Source organism: Bombyx mori, chromosome 5 (assembly GCF_030269925.1).
Source record: "Bombyx mori chromosome 5, ASM3026992v2".
Taxonomy (NCBI): domain Eukaryota; kingdom Metazoa; phylum Arthropoda; class Insecta; order Lepidoptera; family Bombycidae; genus Bombyx; species Bombyx mori.
The window spans coordinates 3,750,079-3,774,667 of record NC_085111.1 but is presented as its reverse complement, the minus strand read 5'-3'; the positions used below and the strand labels follow the sequence as shown (position 1 = coordinate 3,774,667).

The 24,589-nt window shown below is 36.8% G+C and overlaps 2 protein-coding genes across 3 annotated transcripts; one reads left to right on the top strand and one right to left on the bottom strand.

Moving 5' to 3' along the window:
* The first annotated feature begins 1,873 nt into the window (after positions 1-1,873).
* On the top strand, positions 1,874-10,896 carry LOC101742419 (apolipoprotein D). 2 transcript variants are annotated; one of them, XM_004932333.4, is made up of 5 exons: positions 1,874-2,242; positions 7,165-7,299; positions 8,039-8,169; positions 8,564-8,748; positions 9,978-10,896. In XM_004932333.4, exons 1-5 carry the CDS (start codon positions 2,237-2,239, stop codon positions 10,118-10,120), a joined length of 600 nt encoding a protein of 199 aa, XP_004932390.1. In that variant the 5' UTR covers positions 1,874-2,236; the 3' UTR covers positions 10,121-10,896. The 2 variants fall into 2 exon arrangements, with proteins under 2 accessions (XP_004932390.1, XP_004932389.1); XM_004932332.5 differs by having other exon boundaries at positions 7,156-7,299.
* On the bottom strand, positions 10,836-24,214 carry LOC101742662 (uncharacterized). Its single transcript, XM_004932334.4, has 13 exons — positions 23,678-24,214; positions 23,432-23,595; positions 22,754-22,956; positions 21,788-21,902; positions 21,008-21,207; positions 19,372-19,625; positions 19,040-19,294; positions 17,972-18,116; positions 16,003-16,154; positions 14,792-14,971; positions 14,060-14,202; positions 13,377-13,571; positions 10,836-11,644 (listed from the first exon to the last, which is right to left on the bottom strand). Exons 1-13 carry the CDS (start codon positions 23,958-23,960, stop codon positions 11,390-11,392), a joined length of 2,544 nt encoding a protein of 847 aa, XP_004932391.1. The 5' UTR covers positions 23,961-24,214; the 3' UTR covers positions 10,836-11,389.
* Positions 24,215-24,589: the final 375 nt, after the last annotated feature.

Sequence of the window (24,589 nt, the reverse complement as noted above, 5' to 3'; positions counted from 1 at the left end):
TTTAAGAGCCCGTCTGACCGTTTTGGCCCAAAAAAATATATGTATTAGCAATATATTCAAATAAGCAAATAAATGAAAATTACACATAAAGAAAAAAATTGCAAAAGGAACGGGTCTGATTATATTGGTCGGGCTGTCACTGAGCGCCCACTCCCGGCCGCTATCCCACTACTGCCCGATGCGGGGACTTTTGGCTGCTGGGTTTCCCCCCTGGCCCGGTTCGCCCCTCCTTAGTTAACCTGCACTTCCCAGACTCCTCCGGGGAGTCCATATTAACACCAGGCTTAGTGCGGACGTCCAGTCAACATGGGCCACTCAGCGCCAGTGAGTCCCGACCTCAAACCATCCTCCGTACCCGACCTCCGAGTAGCCGAATTACAGGAGACGCCACGCTCCCAGTCGAGGTGTACAATGAAAATTTGCTTCATATGATTGAAAAATACCAAGGTTCAAATCTGGTACATAGTATTTTTTTTGCTATTTAAAAAAATCTGAAATATTTATTTATCTAGTTTATATTAAATCCTGTATTTAGAATTAAATAAACATATTTAAATGATAATAAAATGCTTTTTCATTCGGCGAGACTGCTGCCCTCTAAAGGAAAAATTATGAAACCTAGCAAAAATTAGTTACAAAAAACTAGACTCGATTATCGGTAGAGGGCGCTATTTTAACTCTACAACCAAAAACTCTACAAACCAAAATTAAAATTATAGCCATATTGCATTATTCTTTTAGTTTTTTGTGAATAATGAAAATCGAAACATTTACAATAATATGTATTTTAATTTTTTCAGTTATTAATTATAATTAAAATGGGAAGAAAAGTATTATATTAGCTCTATTCTCTTTGCTAACAGAAAGACTTAAAGTAACACAATTACTGTTTTTTTTATTTCCTTTAAACACTGATACTGAAATTAAAAACGATTTTTTGTATAACTCGTTTCTCGTAACAAGATCGATAATCAATGAACTCTATGTTGGACTCTACCTCAGCTCTATATTGTTGTATCATTCACATGAAATAAATTATGGACATATTTTAATAACTAAAGAATATTACTATTAAGCTTATAATTTCTTAATTCGTGTTGAGGTAGAGAGGGTAGAGAGGACGTGCGAACTAGCCCATAGGCACAACTCATTAGAGTTTTTCGCTGGATATCTGTGTCTCAGTCGCGATTCCGGTCCGGTGAGACATTCCGCGAGACAATGCCCTCTTGCTAGGGTCAATGTTAGTAACCTTCTCAGATTGAACCCCATGAGCTCATCTACCAACCAGTGCAGCTGGAATAGCCCCTTAGGCTATTAGGTAGATTAGGTAGGGTGAAATAAAAAGGTAGAGTGAGGCCGGAGTCACACATTTCAGCTTGAAGAGCGTAGCAGCCGTCATTCAACTTTTTTTTCCATCCTTTTCTAGCCTAGAGAGGCTATATCTAGGGTGTAGTTGAGCTCTTGGGGCTCAAACCGGAGGTGTTGCTAACGCTGGCCCCAGCAAGAGCAGTGCTTCGGAGAATCTACCACCGAAACGGAAACGCGACCCACTGAGAAAATACGGCGAGAAACTCAGTGGGCTGTGTCTATGGGTTTATTTACTGGCCGAGCCCTTCGTCGCAAGCGACGGGTTCGGCGAGGACGGTGACAGGTGCTAGAGGTACCTAAAAGCACCGGTAATGGATCGCGAGGATCCGTGACGATCATTCAATAGAATTGCTGCTTGGACCTCATTGTGGGTGGCAGCAAACACGTTGTGATTTTTACAGCCCTCGGTAACCACTTAACATTAGGTTTATGTTTCAACTTTAATCCATTTTAACAAAAAAGCGTGACCTCGAGTTAGACTACCCGTGGTTATCAGCCATTGTATAAACTGTATCTTATTGCACCTAATATGACGTCCATGATTGCTTTGTCATAGATACATTTTCATGTATAGATTCGTCTAATTAAAAAAACAAACAAAACGTTATGCTAAAAATTACATCAACTGCAAAATATAGGAAGTGAAATAAGTCATTCTTCCACCGACAATAAACAAATAGATCTATTACGTATGTATTTAATACAAACCTGTATTCAGTGTTGAGTGCTCAACGCGTTAGTCGACCGATCACACGACCTCCAGCGCTGAATTACGAACGTTCGTTGAAAAAACTCAATTGAAAGGTTTAGTTAAAAAATACTAGAATATTTTTTTTTAATTAATTTATCAACGAACGACAATAATAATATGATGGTGAGTTTGTTTCATATTCTTCAATCTAATTACAAATAACGCAATAGCAAAAAATAAAATAATTTAATATTATTTTCAATGTGCGTTTTTTCCTTTGTACTTCCTTCATGCAACCGCGAAAAAACGATTTGAGATGACTTTTCCAAATAGATAGTTTATTATTAGTTTTCCAAACAGACATTTGCTTTTATGTCCAAAAGAAGTACGTCTTCCAAAAAGAAAATATTGAAATTGAACGCAGGATAAATCGTGGGATACACCTTGTCTATTAAAGATGCACATGATACCATTTTAAAACGGTCCCCTCCAAACATTTGTTTAAATTTCATATTTATTTTACACATTGAATGTAAATAATCCGTTAAGATTGTGAGCTATTCGAAAAAGAAGAATTAATTCATTTATAAAATTACTGACATTTTCTTACTTAATCGTATCTATGCGCTGCCGTGAGATATTAAACGTTGGATTTATTTAATGTGTGCAATTTCACACTTTATTCCTGCAAGTCTTTTGATAATGTTGTTCTCCTTTACAAATTTACAAGACATTTCGAACTATCAAGTTTTTTCATTTCTAGTAATACTCGTATCTCCTTTGCCATATTTTCTTCTCGGTAAAACGTTGTTAATGAATGAGAAAGTACGCTGTGATAAATTTAATATGATGTCTCGTTTATCGATTCTCGTTTTCTATTAGTCTTCGTGTAAACGAAGCATTACGACGACAATATGAGTAACATAAACATCTGAGCGGTTCGGATGAAAATCTTTGTGTTAGCCTGTTGATCGAAGTGTTAGCCAAATTATAATTACGCCTTCATATTTTTTATTTCAAAATTTGAACCTGTTTTAAGTATCTAGATATTAAGTTTCTGAGAAAATATAAAAACAGATTTATTTAGAACGGGGTAAAGTATTGCCAATGTAAGATGTGAGATTTTCCGTTGTTTCACGGCTTGCGCTTTATAGAACAATTACTAAATTTTTAAAATTACAAAATCACTTATATTTATCTATTTTTAAGATATTTATAAATTAGCATTTTCATATTTCTTTCGAAAGACTTTTAATTAAAGGCTTTGCAAGTTCCACAGCTCCGATTATCGATCAGCTTAAACGCGATAATGACCAGATAGATAATTAATATATAAAAAGTTGCAGCACCTAACTAATGTTAAAAATAGGAGGAGGACCTTTCTTGTATTTCGAAGCCATACGATGGAAAGGGCTATTTAAAGCATCGATATATTACCACATTTAAAGGTCTTAAATGCGCAAGGAAATACAATCTTTTGACAGAATCGAATATTATTGTCAAATATATTGCTAAACTGTTATACGAGTCATGATGTGTCCTTAGTATTCAGGTGCTAAGTGCATAACACGAGGTCAGACTATTTTTCATTTATGAAATATGTCGTGGATATAATATAAGTATAAGTATACAATATACATGACATCTAGAAACAATAATAGGAGTGTTCTAAGTACACCGATTGTATTGAATTTACGCAGCTGAGAAAATAAAGTTTTTTTTTAAATATATTTTTTTATAACATTTTCTAAGTATCCTTAAGACGTGATGCATATGACTCAATTGCACTCAGTGATGCAATTATTATACATGTCTTGAAAAAAAACCTTCAGTTATCCCTCAGGCAGGTTTTTTTAAAATAAATAAATGCCTAACACGCATACATGAAAGACTTCCACAATTAAAGAATAATATAATCTACTAAAAGAAAATTGCATTAATTAGTTTCGGTGGGTGAGTTTTTTTTTCCTACCTATGCTGATAGCCTTAAAAGGCTATTTCAGCTTCACCCTAACGTGTAGGTGAGCTCACAGGGCTCAAAGCAGAGTGGTGCTAACACTGGCCCTAGCAAGAGCAGTGCTTCGCAGAATCTACCACCGGATCGAAAACGCGACCCACTGAGAAGATCCGGCGAGAAACTCAGTGGGCTTTGTCTTTAGACACATCGGATTTGAAGTAGATTTTGAGCTCATGACTCATGCTGAATTCCACATTTTGATGTTTTAAGTTTTAGGGGTTCCGCATCTCAGCCCCAGATGAACTCCTAACTCCTTTATCCATATTGCATCGATAGAAAAAATCCAATTCATTGAACTCGATCCTGGACCGATCCAATTATAATACAATGGTAGATTACATTTACTGTCTTTTATATCTATATCTCTATACATATATGTACATTCAAATCATTTATAGTTTCTGTATGTTGGTGTACTCGTTGATTTCCACAATTGCTGAAACAATTTGAGTTCATTTTTTTGGTGAAATTTTTATTTATATCTAGCTGACCCGGCAGACTGTAGTGCCTCAATCGATAAATAAAAGACCTAAACTTTTGTATGAAATAAACTTAAAACAAACAATAGGAATCCGTCCGACGGGGGACACATCAAAGGAAAAACATAATTGTTATTTTTATTTAATTCCGAGCATTTTCATATTTATCTACCTTTTAAACTTTCTCTTGACTTCCACAAATAATTCAAGATAAAAATTAGCCAAATCGGTACAGCCGTTCTCGAGTTTTAGCGAGACTAACGAACAGCAATTCATTTTTATAAATATAGATTAGGCTTAAAATAAACTCTATCATGGTATAATGTGGAATAGTCTTAACGTTTAGTCTCATTCGATCATTTTTCAAGATCAATTCTGAATTCGAAAAAAGTAAAAATAAAAAACACTATACTAGTGTTCGTACGTTACATAATAATAACATAGTTTGCTTTATTACATACATTTGGTCAAATAATAAAAATAGTTTATCAGATTTGAAACGCATAAAAAGTCCCGAACAGACACTCATTTCTAACCAGTGATAGATTTAAGGCATGATTTGAGGGGCGGCGAAATAATTGAAATGCCAAAACTTCAAATACGAAATAAAAATTAAGACAGTCAGTCTCCTTTGAGAATGAGTTTAGTTTATTTGACATAAAAAAAAATAAAAAATAAAAAAAAAAAAATTTTTTTTGTATCAGAATTTAATAATAATTATGATACTAAAATTAAGGGCGGCGCGATAAACAGGGTCTAGGGCACTAGGGCGGCATGAAACCTCAATAATATATGAGCATTATTTTGATCTAAGCCAGTGCAACAGACGACTACAATTTCAATTATTAACATATTCATATTATTTGAACTGAAACAGTTACTTTGTTGCGGGTCGTATAAGATTAATAGGTTTAAATTAACATTGAAACAGTCGATTGCCGTTTTAAAACAGAACTGTCACAACAGCGCGTAGGTACATATTGTGGAAGAAATTTAAAGTAAGGTTGTTGTACGATGTAGAATATTTTTAATACGCTTTTATTAGCTTCAGACGTATGTATGTTTGTAACGGAATCTTTGAACATGATTTTGACCCCCTTTCAAAACGTCGGATTAACTCGAAATTTGGTATACTTAGGACCGATGACAATTCAAAAATATTGAAAAAATTGAAATTCAACAAAAAAATTAAAAATGAATAATAGTTAAAAAAATCTTAAAAAAAAAGGTTTTATAGAAAATTGAACTAAAAAAGAGAAAATAAATTTTAATAAATTTGAATTAAAAATAGTGTAAGAAACAATGATTTTATTGTAAAAAAGCGTGGGCTGCATGATAATACTAGTTATAAATATTTTATGATCACATATGAGTAGAAGGGTTTAAAGTTGGTTAATTATATATTTTTACTGGTGGTAGGACCTCTTGTGAGTCCGCGCGGGTAGGTACCACCACCCTGCCTATTTCTGCCGTAAAGCAGTAATGCGTTTCGGTTTGAAGGGTGGGGCAGCCGTTGTAACTATACTTGAGAACTTAGAACTTATATCTCAAGGTGGGTGGCGCATTTACGTCCTAGATGTCTATGGGCTCCAGTAACCACTTAACACCAGGTGGGCTGTGAGCTCGTCCAACCACCTAAGTAATAAATAAAAAAAAAACGCACTTACGGTGCTATAAGGTCACTCATGCAATTTTTGTTAACACTGAACTGAGTATGAAAATTTTTTATTAGTGCGACGAGAGAGATGTTTGCTTTTACTGATGAAGTTTGTAGTTTAAATATTATCATTTTATTTATATAGCCTAGCAGAACTTTATAAGAATTATATAATAAGATGTTGAATTTTCCAACGTTTCCCCTGAAAAATTGCATATTTGGATAAGTGACGTCATCGCACCGTATGTGAAATATAATTAAGCGAATAGTATTTGATGGATTAGGTTCAGAACATTAAATTATTACTATAGAGGTTGTAAAACAAAGTCGTGAACTATGAAATATTTATGATGTTATTTTGTTTTACTGAGACACGACTGTACAACACGGCATCCGTGACTATTGAATATAGTTCTGTGTGTTTAGACCGAGTTTTTTAACGTTCTCGATAGCGTAAAAGTTAACTCAAATTTGTATGCAGTTGGAACAGCGTCCCTAGCGGCAAACGTAGGCAGGCGTTTCAACTACATGCAAACTTGACTTAACTTTTACGCTATCGAGAACGTTAAAAAACTCGCACTAAGCACACCGATGAGTTTAATATTTTTGTTAATAAAAAAATCAATCAAATAATTTTAGAATTCCCACTGAGTTGATTTTACGAATTTCACACATTGTAGTCTCTGCCTACGTAAATCATTTATTATGAAGATGCTAATTATGATTCAAATAATACGTGTTAGTGTGTTTAAAAATAATGATGACAATTTTGCAACGTTTTACTCTGTTCCCTTGTGGTCACGGCAATTTTTTTTATAAATGTTTTCACCTCGTAATCATGATGATACCTTCGCATTTTGTTATTACAGTTTTAGTGTAAACAACAAATAGAATTATAGGTAATAATCAAATTATATTATAATCCAAATAATCTAAATTTTAGCCTCTACAGTTCCAGATGTCTATATTACGCGCTATAGCAGTATTCTTCAGTGTATTGATGTTCGTGAGTTTATGCGGATCTCAAATAATAATGCCGGGACAATGCCCAGACGTCAAGGCTATGGAAAATTTTGACCCCGCTCGGGTAAGAAGCAATGTATTTTGTTTTTTTTTTTTTGATAACGTCTTTGCCAGTCCGGTCAAAGGAATTTCGAATTACTTAATCAAATAATTCGTGTTGTTTTTTGTAAAAATATGTATGCTGTAGTAAAACTATGTTTTTAGTAAAAATTAATATGTACATATGTGGTAAGTTTTTTCAAGCTTACTTTTTTCAAATTACTACTACTGTCCGGTCTTATCTTACTTTAGGGGGTATCTTACCTTAGGGTGGCGCGGATCAGGCTCGGGGCAACCCCGTCTACCTAGGCTTGAAGTCCACAACCACACTCTTGCCACACTCTTCGCTGGTGTCTTCTCCCCCTCTCCCCATTATTTACAATATTGGTGGAGACAGGACTGCAGCGGGTATGGAACCCCATCCCCGAAGGGTATGGGGGTGGGGACTAATGCCCCTAAGGGAAAAGGGCTGCCGCGATCAGCCGCGATCCCCAAACGGGGGACCCGCCAAGCGGGCAAGCGGCGTGGGACTGAGAGGCTGGTGAAACTCGGCTCTGAGGGGGGCACTCATAAGTCCAATCACTACTAAGTTTTGATTTCACGTTACGTTATGTTTATCTTTAGTTCGTTTTATCGGTCTTAATGATAACAAACATGTTTTTAAAATGAATTTCCACATAAATAATATTGGCTCTACGAGTATCACTTGCTATTCTGATCAGTATTACAATTATACTTAATCTTTTACGTTTAAATAATTTCAGTATTTAGGAAAATGGTATGAAGCTGAGAAATATTTCTTTCTGTTTGAATTCGGAGGGAAATGCGTCACGGCCGATTACAAACTACGAGATGATGGAGCCATTCGGGTTCTTAATAAACAAATAGATATATTGTAAGTTATAAATACCCTTTGTTATTATTATATTTGAAGCTAATCAATGCAAGCTATTATACTAAATGGGATATAAGGAAACTGTTGACCGAAAACTATCAGTGAATGTGAAATTGACGTCTCTTAATTCAAGATCGCAAGCTTCTTCGTTTAAACGTGTCAGTTAATCTATTTATACTTTGTACGTATAGTACTTACCACAGCATCACAACATGAATACCATCATTCTCCTTGAGATATGAGTTCGAAGTCTTAAATCTCAGAATTCACAGTTTAATATTCGACTGCTGGAATAAAAACGGAATTATAATTAATAATCCTTAGTACTCGTTTAAAGGGCAAAACGGTTATAATGAAGTTCCTTTATCCTCATACTAGAATTTTACGTTTTCAGCTCAGGTATCCAAAAGGAAATAAAAGGGGAAGCGACGCAAGTCGGTCGTTCTGACGAAGCCAAGCTGTCAGTCCGGTTCCCTACCCTACCGGTCGATGTAGCAGCCCCATATTGGGTTGTGGATACCGACTATGATAATTACGCAGTCGTTTGGAGCTGTTATGAGTTTGGAATATTTCACACAGGTATTTTTTTTATTTTTTTATTGTTTAGATGGGTAGTGGACGAGCTCACAGCCCACAGCTCACTGTTAAGAGATTACTGGAGCCCATAGACATCTACAACGTAAATGCGCCAACCACCTTGAGATATAAGTTCTAAGATCTCAGTATAGTTACAACGGCTGCCCCACCCTTCAAACCGAAACGCATTACTGCTTCACGGCAGAAATAGGCGGGGTGGTGGTACCTACCCGCGCGGACTCACAAGAGGTCCTACCACCAGTAATTACGCATATTAAAATTTGCGGGTTTGATTTTTATTACACGATTTTATTCCTTCACCATGGAAGATCAATCGAGAACATTTGTTGAGTACGTATTTCATTAGAAACATTGGTACCCGCCTGAGATTCGAATACCGGTGCATCGCTCAACACGAATATAATGGACGTCTTATCCTTTAGGTCACGACGACTTCAAAATACGTGAGAATAAGCTCAGCCCCAAAAAAGGCTAAGTAACAAATTAATTTTAATTCACGAAAAGGACGCGACGTTCTGCGCATCCAGTGTAGTATAGTTCATCATACATCATGTAGCAACAAAAATATGAACTATGAAAATACAATATAGTACATTGCCACCCTCGCCTTCGTCTCGGGTGGCAATTTTACACGCGGGAGGAAATATCCAACTTTTCTCCCTTGGTGCACATATTATTTTTTCTCCTACCAGGCTGAAAGTTCGTGGAGTACCGAGTCGGGGTCCAGGAGCGAAGCCCTGGCAGGGGGTAGGGAGGCGGAGCCCCCCGTACTCATAAAAAAAAATTAACTGTTTTTTAATTTTTAAATAAACTACTACTAATTGAATAAGGACTGTCTGATGAACTCTTCTTTGCTTAATACTTCGCTATTAAATTTTTTTGTCTTTTGTTTATTTCACTTTTACACTAAACACAATATTGCAAATTACCTGAACACAACAATGGCGGAGAATTTTAGGTGCGTGAGAGCAGACGTAGACACTAACGCGCATGCGCACTTGTAACCAGGGAGGAAAAGTTACACTTTCTTCCCTGTACAGCGGGAGGAAAAGTTACACTTACTTCCCTGTATAGCGGGACGAAAACCAAACTTTCGGCGTAGGTAGGAGAAAAAAGTAATTTGTGATTGTGATTTATGATTGTAAACGGACATATTAATTTGTATTTTGTTTTTGTTTCGCTATAATTTTGTGCTATACATACCATTTCAGTTAACTCCTGGATATTAACGAGACAACAAAATCCACCAAAATCTGTATTGGACGCGGCTTACGACGCGATCGATAAGAATCGAATCAGCCGAAAATTCTTCCTGAAGACTGATCAAAGTGATTGCACTAATTTCGACGAATAAAGACATATTTCTGATTTGTTAATTTAAGAATTTTAATTTAAGTGCCATCTATTTGTCAGATTAAAAATATTACGTCGTAGCTTCAATGCGTTTGGACATAAGAGAAATAGTTGTAAGCGATTGTTCCAATTGTCAAATAATGCTTAAATACTAAGTGTTGTGGTTTAAATAGTGTATACACGTATATGCTAAGCAAATCTAACAAAATCATAGAGAGAATATTGTTCTGAAATTGAATAACCTGGTTATTCACTGCCATCTATTGAGCGTTTAAGTAAATTTTTGTGTGTTTATAAATGATCTCGACCATTTTTTCTTTTTCTTACCTAAACTGAGAGCCTTGAGAGGCTACGTCAGCGTAACCTAAGAGCTCACGAGGTTCAAGCTTGACGACAATGCTAACACTAACCCTATCGAGAGCAGTGCTTCGCAGAATCTACCACCGGTTCGGAAAAGCGACCCGCTGAGAAGATCTGGCGAGAAACTCAGCGAGCTGATGCATGGGTTAGGTTACATGTCGAAATCTTTGTCGAGTTGGATGAGTACGGTTACCGGGGTCCCTAAGCCGGCACCCACCTGAGCGGGTATACAATATAACCCTACCACCGCTGTTCTCTATAGGCTACAGTCACCACGTAACAACAGATGATCTGTAGGTTCGTCTGCCTATTACGTAAATAAAAAACCAAGAGAGTTCAGCACGAAATGAAAACGATTTCTTTAATTAGACCAATTATAATTTTATTCTCAACTTAAATAAATTAAAGCCTTCACAATGTTGCTTACTTTCATTTACCACCTTTTAAAGTTAAGAGAAACTAAATTTACTTATGTACACTAAATTCTAACAAACACATTTTTGTTCCACAAAGATAAAACATCATTATTACGATTTGACTTAGTATATTCACTTAACGTACAATTATCAGCGTATGTCAGTTTATTTAAGTTAAAATATATTTTGAAACAGTCGAATAAGTGCAAGTCAGGCGAGAACATAGCATCATAAAGAGCGCAAAAGAGTAATTGTCAAAATTTAGTTCAATGTGAATTTGTAAAGTGCAGTTTATTTAGAGATCTTGTGTTTTTTTTTTATTTTCCTTGATCCACCCATTATGCGATGACCTGGGCATGTTGCTATATTAGGAAAATAGCAAATGCATCGGCGCTTGGTTGCTAGGTAAATATGATTTAAATAAAAATTGAATACGGCTGTGAATAACGGTAAAAACATGTTTCCTTTAAAATATTAGTTTAAATAGGTGAGAACTAAGCTGGTGTGCTGTCATCGGAATGCCAGCTTTTCCTGTGCTCATTAATAGCCTCATCATAGCTGGGGGGTGGGGGAAGATGGTCGCTTTTAGTCTTCGTTGGTGCTTTCGCTGGAGGCATGAGTTTGTCTTCGTCTGCCTCTTCTGGTATGGAATCTCGGCGTCTCGAATCGAATTCAGATAGGATTGGTTGGGAGATATTGTTGCGTTGCGCCAGACCAGCCATTGCTAGCTTCGGTGCACTGTGGTTCTGCTGTTAATAATTAACCAAAACGATTAATTAAAATTAACTCATTAAACTCACTTTAGATTTACATAGATTTATAAAAACCTTAGAAAGCACTTAAACGATTCCAATGGAATCTTTCTCGTTTACATAGTTACATAAGCGTATTTTTTTGCTTTAATAGTTGAGTTGATGAAATGTACATAGTCTAATCATACAATATAATTGAGATTTCGACCTAATATTTCAACATTTTTGTGATGACCATGGACTTTTGTAGCCACTTTACACCAAGTGTTCCACCACCAGGCTCGTCCGCCCATCTAAGAAATAGGAAAAATAATTTAATGAATGTATTTAGTATGTCATGTATTTAGTATGGTTGGGATCTTGATAAACTAAATGTATCCAATTGATAAGTGAACTATTATCGTATCCTTGAGACAGCTTAATTTTCTTTATATCTTTATATTTCTTTATATAATTTTCTTTATATAAAAAAGTATCTAGTAACACTAGATACTTTTTTTTCAAAAATCAATAGTTTCAAATCTTATACATTCACATATATTTTATATATATCTTATACATTCATATATTATTCACAATATCGAAGAAAACTCAGACATAACCGAAAGCAATTCCTTTAGAACTTCATAATGTCACCGCAAAATTCAATGAGTTCAGTCACATCATTGAAAGCGTTAACAATAAGATCACAAGACGAATATCAAACGTTACAAAGTTGTGAATAAATACAAAAATTTCAGTGACACCTTAAATCAGTATTATAAATTTACATCAATACGTCACGTTTGGAGATATAACGAACAAATAGTTGAGGGATCGCATGTTACGTCTTGTCTTGCCTTGTTAACATATGCGTTAATTATCTCAAAAACTGTTTATCTACAACTTCCAAGATGAAATATTGACTTGTTTCGGGAATATACTTCGGTCACGTTATGAGGAATGATAGATAATGTGTTACGCGAAATAAATGCCAAGTTTTATTGTTGATGGAAACAAAAGAATAAAAATGAAGGAATGTCTAAAATATTTATTGATTCTACAAATGATGATATCATTATGTGGGCCTTTTTTATGAATGGGGGATTACTGGTGGCCTAAAAGCCTTTCCAATTTCACCAGGACAGGTAATTATGTGAATAGGTTCACAGGATAAGCAATGATAGAGCAATGGAGCAAGAAGAGAATATGTGGTCGAAGAGAGCTAACCTAGAGTATGTGGAATACACTAGATAAAGAACAACTACATATGTATATAGTATCTAGTTGATAATTATAACGGTATTTCACGCTTAAAATTGAATTTATTTAATTTAAAATTTAACTGTACCGATTTCTCGCGAGATTCCGTTTTAATTAGACGAACCGGACTAGGGAATCTGTATCACGATCCGACCCCTAAGAGTCACAAAATAAGAACTAAAATCGAGATTTCGGCCTTATAATTAAATACAGTGCTACTGGCTATTGAAAAGTAATACTCGTAAAAATACACTGAATTCGAAGCGCAACATAAAAAAATGTGAAACAAGTCCCAATTTTTAGTAAAAATTAAAACTTAGAAGTCATATCACAAAGTGGGTGCTGACATCTACATTGTTGTTCTCCGGTAACCAGCTAACACCTAGTGGGCTGTGAGCTTGTACGCCTGTCTAAGCAATAAACAAATATTACCTATCACTCATGATTTGAACAAAAGAAAGTGGCTTAAAAAAGCAATTCTCAATACCTTATAAACGTTTGGATTTCGAATGGAGATCGATAGAACTGGATTAGATATGTGTCCTTTTCCATGATGGTTACTGATCTCTAACGCAGATTGAAGCATATCCCCCTTTGAAGCCGAACCCTCGTAATTACTTCCTCGTCGCTGACTGTTACTGCCACTGCGACTTCTACATTCATTGATGTCCCCTTGTGAGAACTGAAATTCCAAACACATCACACAATTTGATATGACATATTATATTCATCATTAAATTATTATCCTCAGAACAATACCTATCTCGAGAAATGATTTGTTATTTTTAACTTTACATTTTTTCTTTGGTGTTAGCGAGTCGTAGCGTAGACATAATTAACACTAATTTTTCGGTTTAATCTAGCGTCAAAGAAACGTAAATATAGGAAGTTACGACGTATTAATAACATCTTAGTCCTTCGTAATCACGAAAGCTGTGAAGTATTCGAAAAATTGTAATAGACGTAATGAAAAAAATAAACGCAAACTTTAACAGTAAAAGTATTGTAGAAGTATTCGTTGAATTCAAAATAACAATTTCAATAATCGCAATATGATGCCAGATTGGAGTTCCTAAAAACGATTGTAATATGCTCGAAAAGTGAAGCGAAAACTATTTGAGAAATTTTTATTTGTAAATAGACTAACATAATAATATTAAGATCGCTCACCCTTGACCTAGAACCTCTTGGCAATGAGTGCAGAGAACCCAAAGGATTCAGTCGTGTGAACATATGAAGCCGCTCTAGAGATACCATCGTTTCAGCATCTTTTCTCAGTGGTTCACTGTTCATCTTGTCACCTTCACCACTTTCTGCGTAACAGGAATGACAAAGCTGACCATAATCTTCTAAGGTAAGCTGGCTTACCTGGTGGTAGGTGGTTGACTCCCTGACTATCCCTGAGAGCTCTTATCATAATACTATGTTGTTTGAGTAAGGGAATTAACGGGGCTATTAACATTCGTGGTGAATAATTCGTTTTTGAACCAAATGGCACGTACTAAAATCGTGCCCTAAGTCAGTGCATTCTCAATAAGCGATTGCAACGGTTTCAGATCATAGGCATTAACTCTGGTGGTGCGATAGTAAAATTTTATAGTAGACTTACTAATCAACAAATCCATTACATTCAGAGACCTTTTCTGCCACGTACCATCCGACTTCGGAATGAATACCCTTTCTCGGTGTTCCCTGAGCACTATGTCATGTTTTTCTTCAAACGAGGTTAACGGAGAGTAGTCAGTGTTAGGCAAAGGCTTAGCTCCTGGTATGGTTGACATCCATGAGGGACGATAACCATTCACCATCAGGCGAGCTATACGCTCGTCTGTCTACAAGTCCAATAAAACCCAAATAACCCAAAATAGAAAAGTCACAATCTGTTAAACAATCAAAACTTACCCGTATCCTGTTCACAGGCATCATCGATTCCCGTCATACTGATATTCCTCAGCCAAAAGTAATGCAATAGTCCGTATAATATTCCCCCAAGGAAAGCGATCAGTCCCATGTAGCGAAATGCTTCTCGAGTACCCAGCTGAGCAATGAGTAAACCGCCACCAAAACTACCGCTACCTCTCCCTGGAGGGAATATTTTTAGTTTATTGAGTATTTTTAGTGATTTTAAAACACAACTATGATCTATTGGAACTATGAACTGAATATTTCAATTTCTGTGATGGAAACCGAAAAAAAAGGAGTCAGTATTGATTGATTTTCTAACATAAAAAAATACAAATAAATCATTATGGACTTTATATAGTTTTTGCAATGCACGCAATGAAACTCAAAGTAATGCGTGTATTCCACGTTCTTGAGAAAACGCGGGTGATATCTTCTTAGCGTTACATGTCTCACTCAGGAAATATTAACTAAACAATTTGCGGAAACGATAACAATCAATAAGCACTTAACAACTTTTTTTGTTTCTACCTTGTGTTTTGATATGACGTCAATGATGTTATCTGAACCGAAATCTCTATGTACATCATAAATACCGCAGCTTAGATTCGTAAATGTTTACAATGAGATGAAAGCTCCTTAATAATTATCAAATAATCAGATTAATTTTATATTAATAATATATTTTCTCTTAATTTTTTTTGTCGTTTCTGCCAATGTCTTTGTTTTTTTCATTCAAAGAAAACAGTACTAGCGGAGCATATGCATATCCAATACTGAAGTAAGTTTTTTCCAAAGCCCATCATTGTAAATGCCATCACCCACCTTGAGGCACGAGGTCTGAACCTTAATTGTATAGTATAACGGTATAGTATAATTGTCCCCAATTCTTTAAATTGGAACGTATTAATATTTCGCAACAGAAATAGGCAGGGTAGTGGTACCTACTCCTTGAGCTCACAAAAGAAGCCTTCTCATCACAGTAACTATGAAAATTAATTTTCGAGTTTGTTCTTTATTACACGATGTTATTCATACATCGCTTAAATAATTCGTGACCATGCGCTAAATACGTATTTCATTACAAAAATTGATACCTGCCTGCGGGTTTTGAAATACCGGAATCGCTCGTGTCGCGAGTACGAGTAAACCGGACGTCTTATCCCCTAGGCCACGACGGTTTCCCTTAAATAGTGTATTTTAAAAGTTACCAAGACTAAAATGCGCCATTCCCAAAACACCAATAAGTGTTGCCAGTAGACTTTTAGGAGCCAACATAGCGCAGTAAGTGGCTGCTGCTACCCACATTAAATGCACCGAGAGAGATTCCATCGCTTCGAATGGAAAACACCACCATGAATTCCTAAGAAGAAAAAAATTATATTTTTTATTTATTTTGCCTGACGCGTCTGGTTTTAAGTGGTTATCTGACAAACATATTTATATACATATAGATATACATATTAATTTATTTTTGCAGGTTCCATTTTTACTAACGTGAACGATGAGGAGTCTTCCTCTTGTTAGTACGTGATAGGTACGCTGTGATTCCGATCTGGTAGTAGATTCTGCGGAACACTGCTATAAGCTCACCTACTACCCATGGCGTAGCTAGAATAGTCCCTTAGGCTACCAGTGAATAGCTAGGAAACAAATAGGTACGAAACTTTTCAGAGAGACTATTGCCTGTCTCGAAATTTGAATCCTAGGATAGTCACAACCAGAAATTGATTTGATTTTGATCTTCATCATAGACCTTTGACGAAAGAAATGGTGTGTAAATGCTTTGCTCAATTATTCCGGTTCACAGATCAATAAAGTATTCTAATACAAACTATCTACATTTAATGGACCCTCTACATAATATATAGACTACAGAAACGACAGTAGAACACAAGAATTAGCATCCCACACATGATCTTGTTCATAAACTTGACAATGTTACAAGTAGTCGTAAATACGTTAATCTTGCGTATGATGTTCTGATGCGTACATTTAAATGGACTAGACCGAGAAAGTGTTCTCGGCTGATATTACAGAAGGTAATTTTTAATGTCCTAATTGCGGAAACTGAACTTCCATTAGCTACGGCTCTTCCTGGATGCGACGAAAAGGTACGTATTCATTTCCTTAGATTTACCTCTTTCAGGAAGCTATATAGCTGTTTCCTTTTACGCACTGGTGTCAAGACGCATTATGAGCTTACTGAGATATACCTACAGGATGATGTTAATTACCCGTGTAGTTCGTCCCCGAGGCATTAAAGAGATTTTTTGGACAAAACAATTGTCACTTAAACCTCATTTCTAAAATGAGCGTAAAATTTTGTATTGGAACTACATGAATTCGAAAATTATTAGTAGACTTTATCGATTCTAATTTTTTTTTTTTTTTTGCTTAGATGGGTGGACGAGCTCACAGCCCACCTGGTGTTAAGTGGTTACTGGAGCCCATAGACATCTACAACGTAGACACGCCACCCACCTTGAGATACAAGTTCTAAGGTCTCAGTATAGTTATAACGGCTGCCCCACCCTTCAAGCCGAAACGCATTACTGCTTCACGGCAGAAATAGGCAGGGTGGTGGTACCTATCTGCGCAGACTCACAAGTGGTCCTACCACCAGTAATTGCTAAATGGGTGGACGAGCTCACAGCTCACCTGTTGTTAAGTACTTTCTTCACTGATGTCTCGAATGTGTGCGCGATACTTACTTGGAAATCCTACCCTCGAGCCATTGAATAAGGAACGTTTGGTCCAAAGCGTTTCATTATATTAGACAAAACAACATTTACTCTATTAAAAAAAACAATTAAAGGGCTTACAATAACTTTGTCATTGCTAGAGTTGTGAACTACGATTATAAACATTATAGCAATTTACAATATGCAAGGAACTTGAGAACGATTAGTTATGTTTCTTGTACTGATTGATACTGACGCTCATGGATATCAGTAATGCTAGGAGCAAAGCCAAGTCTTTGTCTGCCGAAAATATACCGAGTATTTGTCGACTTAACTAATATATGTATAAGGCAACTTAGACGTAATAGGTATAGAAAATCGTACTGTCCTATTCGACGATTTCAATAAGAATTCATGACAACCAAAATCACGGTTACTCACGGTTTATAATAAATAGGAAGAAGAACATAGTAATTTAACAGTACATGTAACTCACTCGATAAACGAATAGCCGACGAGCCTGGCGGCGTGGGAGAAGAACGCAACGATGATAACATTGACGTGGCCAATGCGAGCGGTGATCGCATCCGCCCCGTACAGAAAAGGAATGCTGCTCAATGTGCCCACGGTCACGGTTATTCCTGGATAAATGCATTTGATATTATAATAACGTTGATGACCATCGCAAGGATTCAACAAGTACCGTTCAATTGTTTGTACGCTTAACGTACGTGACATGCTTAGTATTTGTATTGCTGAGTATATTTTTTCATATTTTTTTTTTGTTGCTTAGATGGGTGGACGAGCTCACGGCCCACTTGGTGTTATGTGGTTATCTACAACGTAAATGCCGCCACCCACCTTGAGACATGAGTTCTAAGGTCTCAATTGTAACAGTACAACGGCTGCCCGAAACGCATTACTGCTTCTCGGCAGAAATAAGCAGGGTGGTAGTACCTAACCGTGCGGACTGTAAGTCCTACTACGAGTAATTACGCATATTATAATTTGGCGGGTTTGATTTTTATTACACGATGTTATTCCTTAACCGTGGAAGTTAATCGTGAGCATTTTTTAAGTACGTATTTCATTAGAAAAATTGGTACCCGCCTGCGGGATTCGAACACCGGTGCATCGCTAGATACGAATGCACCTGACGTCTTATCCTTTAGGCCACGACGACTTTTGTTAATATGTTATTTTGGGCCGATCGTATAGTATTTCAGTCATGACATCCTTACAACAGAGAGAGACAGAATTAGACATTATAACAGCAGGCTTACAAATATCGTCAACATTCATTTAAAATATAAAAATACCTTTAAACTAGTCTTCTGAATGTGAATGTTTTTTTTGTTTTATACAAGCAAGACGCATAGGATTTATAGTTAGATAATTAATACCATTAGTAATACTATAGAATATTTGTACTAGTAACAAACGTTAGGACCTTGCGAGTTCAACTAGAGAAAACTAATGTAATGTTTTGTAACGTAACCATAAATAAAACTTATCGCTTCAAATATCCAAAGCTATAAAATATTTCGAAATCTACGATATTTACCTAACAAAAAATTAGGTGCTCCTAATTCCTTTAAATAAATGAACAGATAAGACTCGATAAATCCCCAAAAGTTTCCGAGGGCGAATAGGAAAAATATAAATATTATGATGTGTGGCATTTTTATGATGTTGACCAAATCCCTTAGGAGGTTGTCGGCGGGCAGCTTAGCTCCTAATGGCATCACGGCGACCGTGATTGCCGATATCAACAACAAAACGTCGTACGTGTAAAACGCAGCAGAATAATCGGTGTAACCTGTAATCAAGAAAACGATGTAAACATTCAGTTACTATTGACGTTAGAGATAACGATTATGAGATGATACCACTCACCGACTTGTTTGCTACCCATATCTATAAGCATACCGGTGATAGGTGAAAATATAGCCATTCCGATACTCGAAAACAATCTTTCCCTTCCGAAATCGCCGCCGTATTTCTGTATCATGGTCAAAGCTATGGGATCCATTATCGTAACGCCAGCTGATAGCATGATAGTACCCATGAAGCGCAGAAAGAAATATATGTAGAAGGTTTTATCGTCACTTTCCTTGTAATCTGGTGGGCATATTTCTGGACCTCCCCTCCTGAAATATCATGATTTAGTATTTCTAGTAGTAGTAACTTTATAAGCAAATTAACATAGCCCACTGTATTTCTCGCCGGATCTTCTCAGTGGGTCGCGTTTCCGATCCGGTGGTAGATTTTTACTGGTGGCAGGACCTCTTGTGAGTCCGCATGGGTAGGTACCACCACCCTGCCTATTTCTGCCGTGAAGCAGTAATGCGTTTCGGTTTGAAGGGTGGGGTAGCCGTTGTGACTATACTGAGGCCTTAGAACTGATATCTCAAGGTGGGTAGCGCATTTACGTTGTAGATGTCTATGGGCTTCAGTAACCACTTAACCCCAGGTGGGCTGTGAGCTCGTCTACCCATCTAAGAAAAAGAAAAAAAAAGGTTCTGCGAAGCACTGCTCTTGCTAGGGCCAGTGTTAGCAACACTCTGGTTTGAGCCCCGTGAGCTCACCTACATGTTAGGGCGAAGCTGAAATGAGAATCTGAAGAAGCTCTTAAGGCTATCAGAATAGGTAGGAAAAAATAATTACATTGCCCCTTAATATAGTGTATAGAAAGCAGTGTGTTTTTATTTATATTATAGAGATCACTTATTATATTTCTGATGCTGATACATCTTTAAAAACAGTAATATCGATGACCATTACTGCAGAAATGGCAAGATACGTGGTACGTACGTGGGTGGTACTTACCCGAGTGTTCTTACAAGACACCCAACCACTAGTAATTACACATACATATGAGACCGTCAGTGCAAAAGTGGCCTAACCCACAATTTTTCATATTGGCTTATATATTGCAATTTATTTAAAACATAATAAATTTTTATGCAAAACCGGCCTATCCCTAGTCTCAACCATAGAGAAACAGATGGCTTTGTAAACATTATTTTTGCGCGTATTGTTTTTGCCTACGAAGCAATGTAAAAGTAAATCCCAAGCTGATTATCACAATACTAACTTTTTAATTATTTTTTTATTGCCTTTGTAGGCAGACGAGCATATGGCCCACCTGATGGTGAGTGGTTACCGTCGCCAAGGACTTCAATGCCAGGGGCAGAGCCAAGCCGCTACCTACTTATACATTAGCAGTACTGTATAATATAACTGTGATCAGCTAAGGACACTTTTGCGCTGACTGCCTCTAAATTACATTAGCAGGTTTGAATTTTATTGCACGATGTTATTCCTTCATCGTAGAATTCATTTGTGAACGTGTGCTATGTACCTATTTCATTTGATACATATAATATTAGTACCTGCGGGATATGAGCACCAGCACAGTCGCATTGCTCGATACAAGTTCACAGAGCGCAATACTCTGTAAGCCACAACGACTTAACAATGAAATTAAGGTTACTAGAATTAATAATACAATGTTATAAAAGAATTGTACCTAAAATCACATTTTTGGACCATGCAATCTGCAGACAGTATCTCCAGCCTTTGCTGTGAAAGCTTCGTCATGTTGTGTAACATGACAAGACCTCCACATCTGAGGTCTTCCTTGTCGAGCGCAGTTATATTCACGCCTTGAGTTATCAGAAGCTTCTCGCCAAATCTCGATCGAAAATCCGTTACTTGATCATCCTCGTCCTAGAAGAAATCGATGCAGTTAAATTGATGGTAATAATATTATGTGTGTACGTCTATTTAACATTGATTATATACTCACTTTTCCAACAGACAGATTCGGAGATGGGAAGATGAAATAAAGACGATAGCAGGAAAATTAGCAGGACAAGGAAAGCTCTAAGCCAGCCTTTCTCAAAGTGGGCGATAACGCCCCCTTGTGGGCGCTGCAGGCCTAAAGGGGGCAGTAAGAGACCCAGAAAAAAATTGGGGCACTGTGTAAAAGCTTGGGAGGCGATTTGGAATTTTATCTAGGAGGACTCTTAGATACCGACTGAGCTCTCGCTATAGTGGTCTTTTAGTAGGTGATAAAATAGGGGCGCTAAAAAATAATTTATTCTCAAAGTGGGCAGTGGACAAAATAAGTTTGGGAACCCCTGCTCTAAACCGAGGAGGTTGGAAGGAAATGGAGGAGGCCTTTGCCAATGTTGGGCAAACAGACGAAGTTGCCGATATCATCTACTCAACAGAGTCGTTAACCTAAATTTGTTATTGTAAATATACTATTGCGTTTGAATAAAGGCTATTATTATTTTGTACTCACTCTTTCCATTTCGATCCCTAGCTGCTCTTTTGGTTCACCTAAATCATCGTGTACTTCTATCAAGAAGAATGCAGCATCATTGTAATCTTCATCGCTATCAGTCAAATTCAAAAGGCTGCAACGAAAAATATGATTTACACTAAAGTAAAAGTATCTCAGCAAGAACGCTAAACGTTGAAAAGTTGACTTTAGATTACTCTTCATAAAAGACAGTGTAAGGAGATAGGATATAGTTTGTAAACAGTGATATAGTATTGATATTTAGTGACTGTTTACAAAGGACTGTTACAGTAGGTAGGTAGCTATTTATTACTATATTTAGTAAAAAGTTTCAACATTCTACATCCGCAAGATAGTATTTTATTCTTTGATAAGGACACCCAAAAAAGACGTTTTTTTTTATACCGTAAACGGATGGACGAACTCCACGGGCGTTGTCCACGATACAAGAACCAGCAGAATCTGAATTAGTTGATTTCATTAACAAATCTGTCTGGACACTTCTACTGAGACTTCTACGATTCGTTTTTGTTAAAATTTATTTACAAAAATATGTTTTTTTTAAACTATTTATTGATCCTACATGTCCCTTTTGTCGCAAGTGTTATAGGATTGTTTAAAAAAAGTACTATACGATGTCATGTTTTTGGTGACAATTGATTTAAATTCTTTATATCTTGTATCTATACAACGTCGTAGCTAGTTTTAGTTACGAGTTCTTAGAGTAGTAGTATTTTGTTGATATACTAAGGAAAATGATTTTACGATGTAAATTTTAAATAAAGAGCTCGGAAGGCTTATATACTCTTATTGTGATTTAAGTTTGTTTAGTATTATAAGATTTTTGTCTTATCATTGTTTTGAAAGGCGTAACAAAGAAAATGTAATTTAACACATTCATTATGATTAAACGCCACTTTATTTTCGTATTTTTAATCATACGAAAGATTGCACGTCTCACATTACCTGCTGTTGGATAAGTTCGGTGGTTGGATCTTGTGGCTGATATGAAAGTCAAGGTCATCGTTTTCATCGTCTCCCGAAGGTTTCGTGAAAGGACTCTCTGGAGGCTTAAACAATTGACAGTGATCTACGCAACGGTCCAGTACAAAATCAACGGTTTCATCTTCATCAGGACACTCTCTGCTCGGACAAGGGCTCCACCAGATCTTAAATTAGCATTAAGATTTACGATCAAAATTACTTATAAACTCTCTATAAGCGTGTTTCAATTTGATTGTTAATACATTGTTGAGTGCATGCGCACATAACCTTGTGTTATACGTGCTAGCAATAAACGTTTAAGCCCTAGATATAAATAACGATGTCTTGGGAGGGGTGTTCGAGAAGTAATTTATTTCCATCAACGAACTGCAGACATGATTGTTTGAGTTCAGGTCACAGCCATTAAGGATCAAAATAAACGGATGGACGATAACAACAATCAAGGGTAAAGTCCAGCGTGCATAAATTTCGCTTAATTCCCTTAACTAATTCAAATACAGCGGATCACAAGACACTGCCAGTTAATTCGCTCAAAAACCGGATGACGTCGATTTGCTCAAATTCTACGGTACATACATACGTACGAAGCCAGTTTAACTTTTGTTTATCGTTTATTAGTAATCAAATTTAAATTAATACCTCTACACTGTTCGTGATCGGGTGTCTCATTACGTATGCCGATGGCATAACACCAGGCGTCTCCTGGTGAGGTATCAGAAGTAAAGAATGATGGAATGCGGCGTTCAAAATAAGAGCCGTTATCACAACAGGCTTATACTCCCCAAACCGATCCACCAAAAATCCTAGAATAATATCGATATCAAATTAATTTAAATTTTGAAATTAGCATCGAGTTTTTTTTTTCAATACTAGACCGGAACTCACCAGTTATCGGAGGACTAAGAAATGTCGTAAACGGTAAAGCTAGATAAACAAAAGATATTTCAGGAACAGTCAAACCTATACTCTGCATGTGAATCGTTAAATAAGGTAGAAGAGAAGCAGTAGCTCCGTACATCACAAAAAGAGTCACTTTTAACATAATTAAGTTCGGATTGATGCGCATCCAGACCATGAACCTCCCGATGCGGCCGAGTTCCTCGTCGCTGTACCCGTCCATGTTGGTATTATCTTCACTAGTTTTCTTGTCTTCGATCGACTTGGCCATATCCGAAGCACTCACATTCACATTTTCAAGACGCGTATGTTAGTACTCGGGCTGTATCTTATCGACTGCGGCCGGGATCGTTGGCTGCGACCGTCGGTGGTGCGACGTGACGATTGTTTACTTAAGTCCGATTTCTCAGTGAAAAGAGCTAGCTATCGAGCGATCGGAATCCACGAGGAGCCAGGGGGGTCCCGTGCTCTAGAACGACTGTGGCGCGGACGGTTCGCGGCGGACGTCGCTCTGTAAGCCAATTTACAAATAATAGCAAATTACCTTCGTTTAAGAAGTGTCACGGCGATTGGTGGGGATGTTGAGTAAATCGGCTGACCATCCGAAGACCTTGCCGGTAATAGTTTGGGGTCGGCCTGGGCGCTTCATGATCTGCGCCTTTAGTTTTATTCGAAGGTGCGGATAATCGCAACAACTCTGCGTTAATGTAAGTTTAGTCATATTTTCTTAACGTTTGCACTATTCTGTATAAATATAATACAGTGTAACATGTAAACTCATTAAAGTGTTTTTTGTAATTCTGAAGTCGCCGTAGCCTAAAGGATAAGACGGTTCATTCGTATCTTGCGATGCACCGGTGTTCGAATCCCGCAGGCAGGTACCAAATGTTCCAATAAAAT

What these genes read in the sequence shown, in the direction of transcription:
- LOC101742419 (XM_004932332.5), top strand. An exon ending in AAAATTTTGACCCCGCTCGG is followed by an intron (nt 7,300 to 8,038) that starts GTAAGAAGCAAT and finishes AAATAATTTCAG; the next exon opens with TATTTAGGAAAATGGTATGA. An exon ending in GTTTGGAATATTTCACACAG is followed by an intron (nt 8,749 to 9,977) that starts GTATTTTTTTTA and finishes ATACCATTTCAG; the next exon opens with TTAACTCCTGGATATTAACG.
- LOC101742662 (XM_004932334.4), bottom strand. Translation starts at nt 23,960, where the DNA reads ATGGCCAAGTCGATCGAAGACAAGAAAACTAGTGAAGATAATACCAAC. An exon ending in TAGGGATCGAAATGGAAAGA is followed by an intron (nt 21,208 to 21,787) that starts GTGAGTACAAAA and finishes GATTTCTTCTAG; the next exon opens with GACGAGGATGATCAAGTAAC. An exon ending in GTCCAAAAATGTGATTTTAG is followed by an intron (nt 19,626 to 21,007) that starts GTACAATTCTTT and finishes ATGATATTTCAG; the next exon opens with GAGGGGAGGTCCAGAAATAT.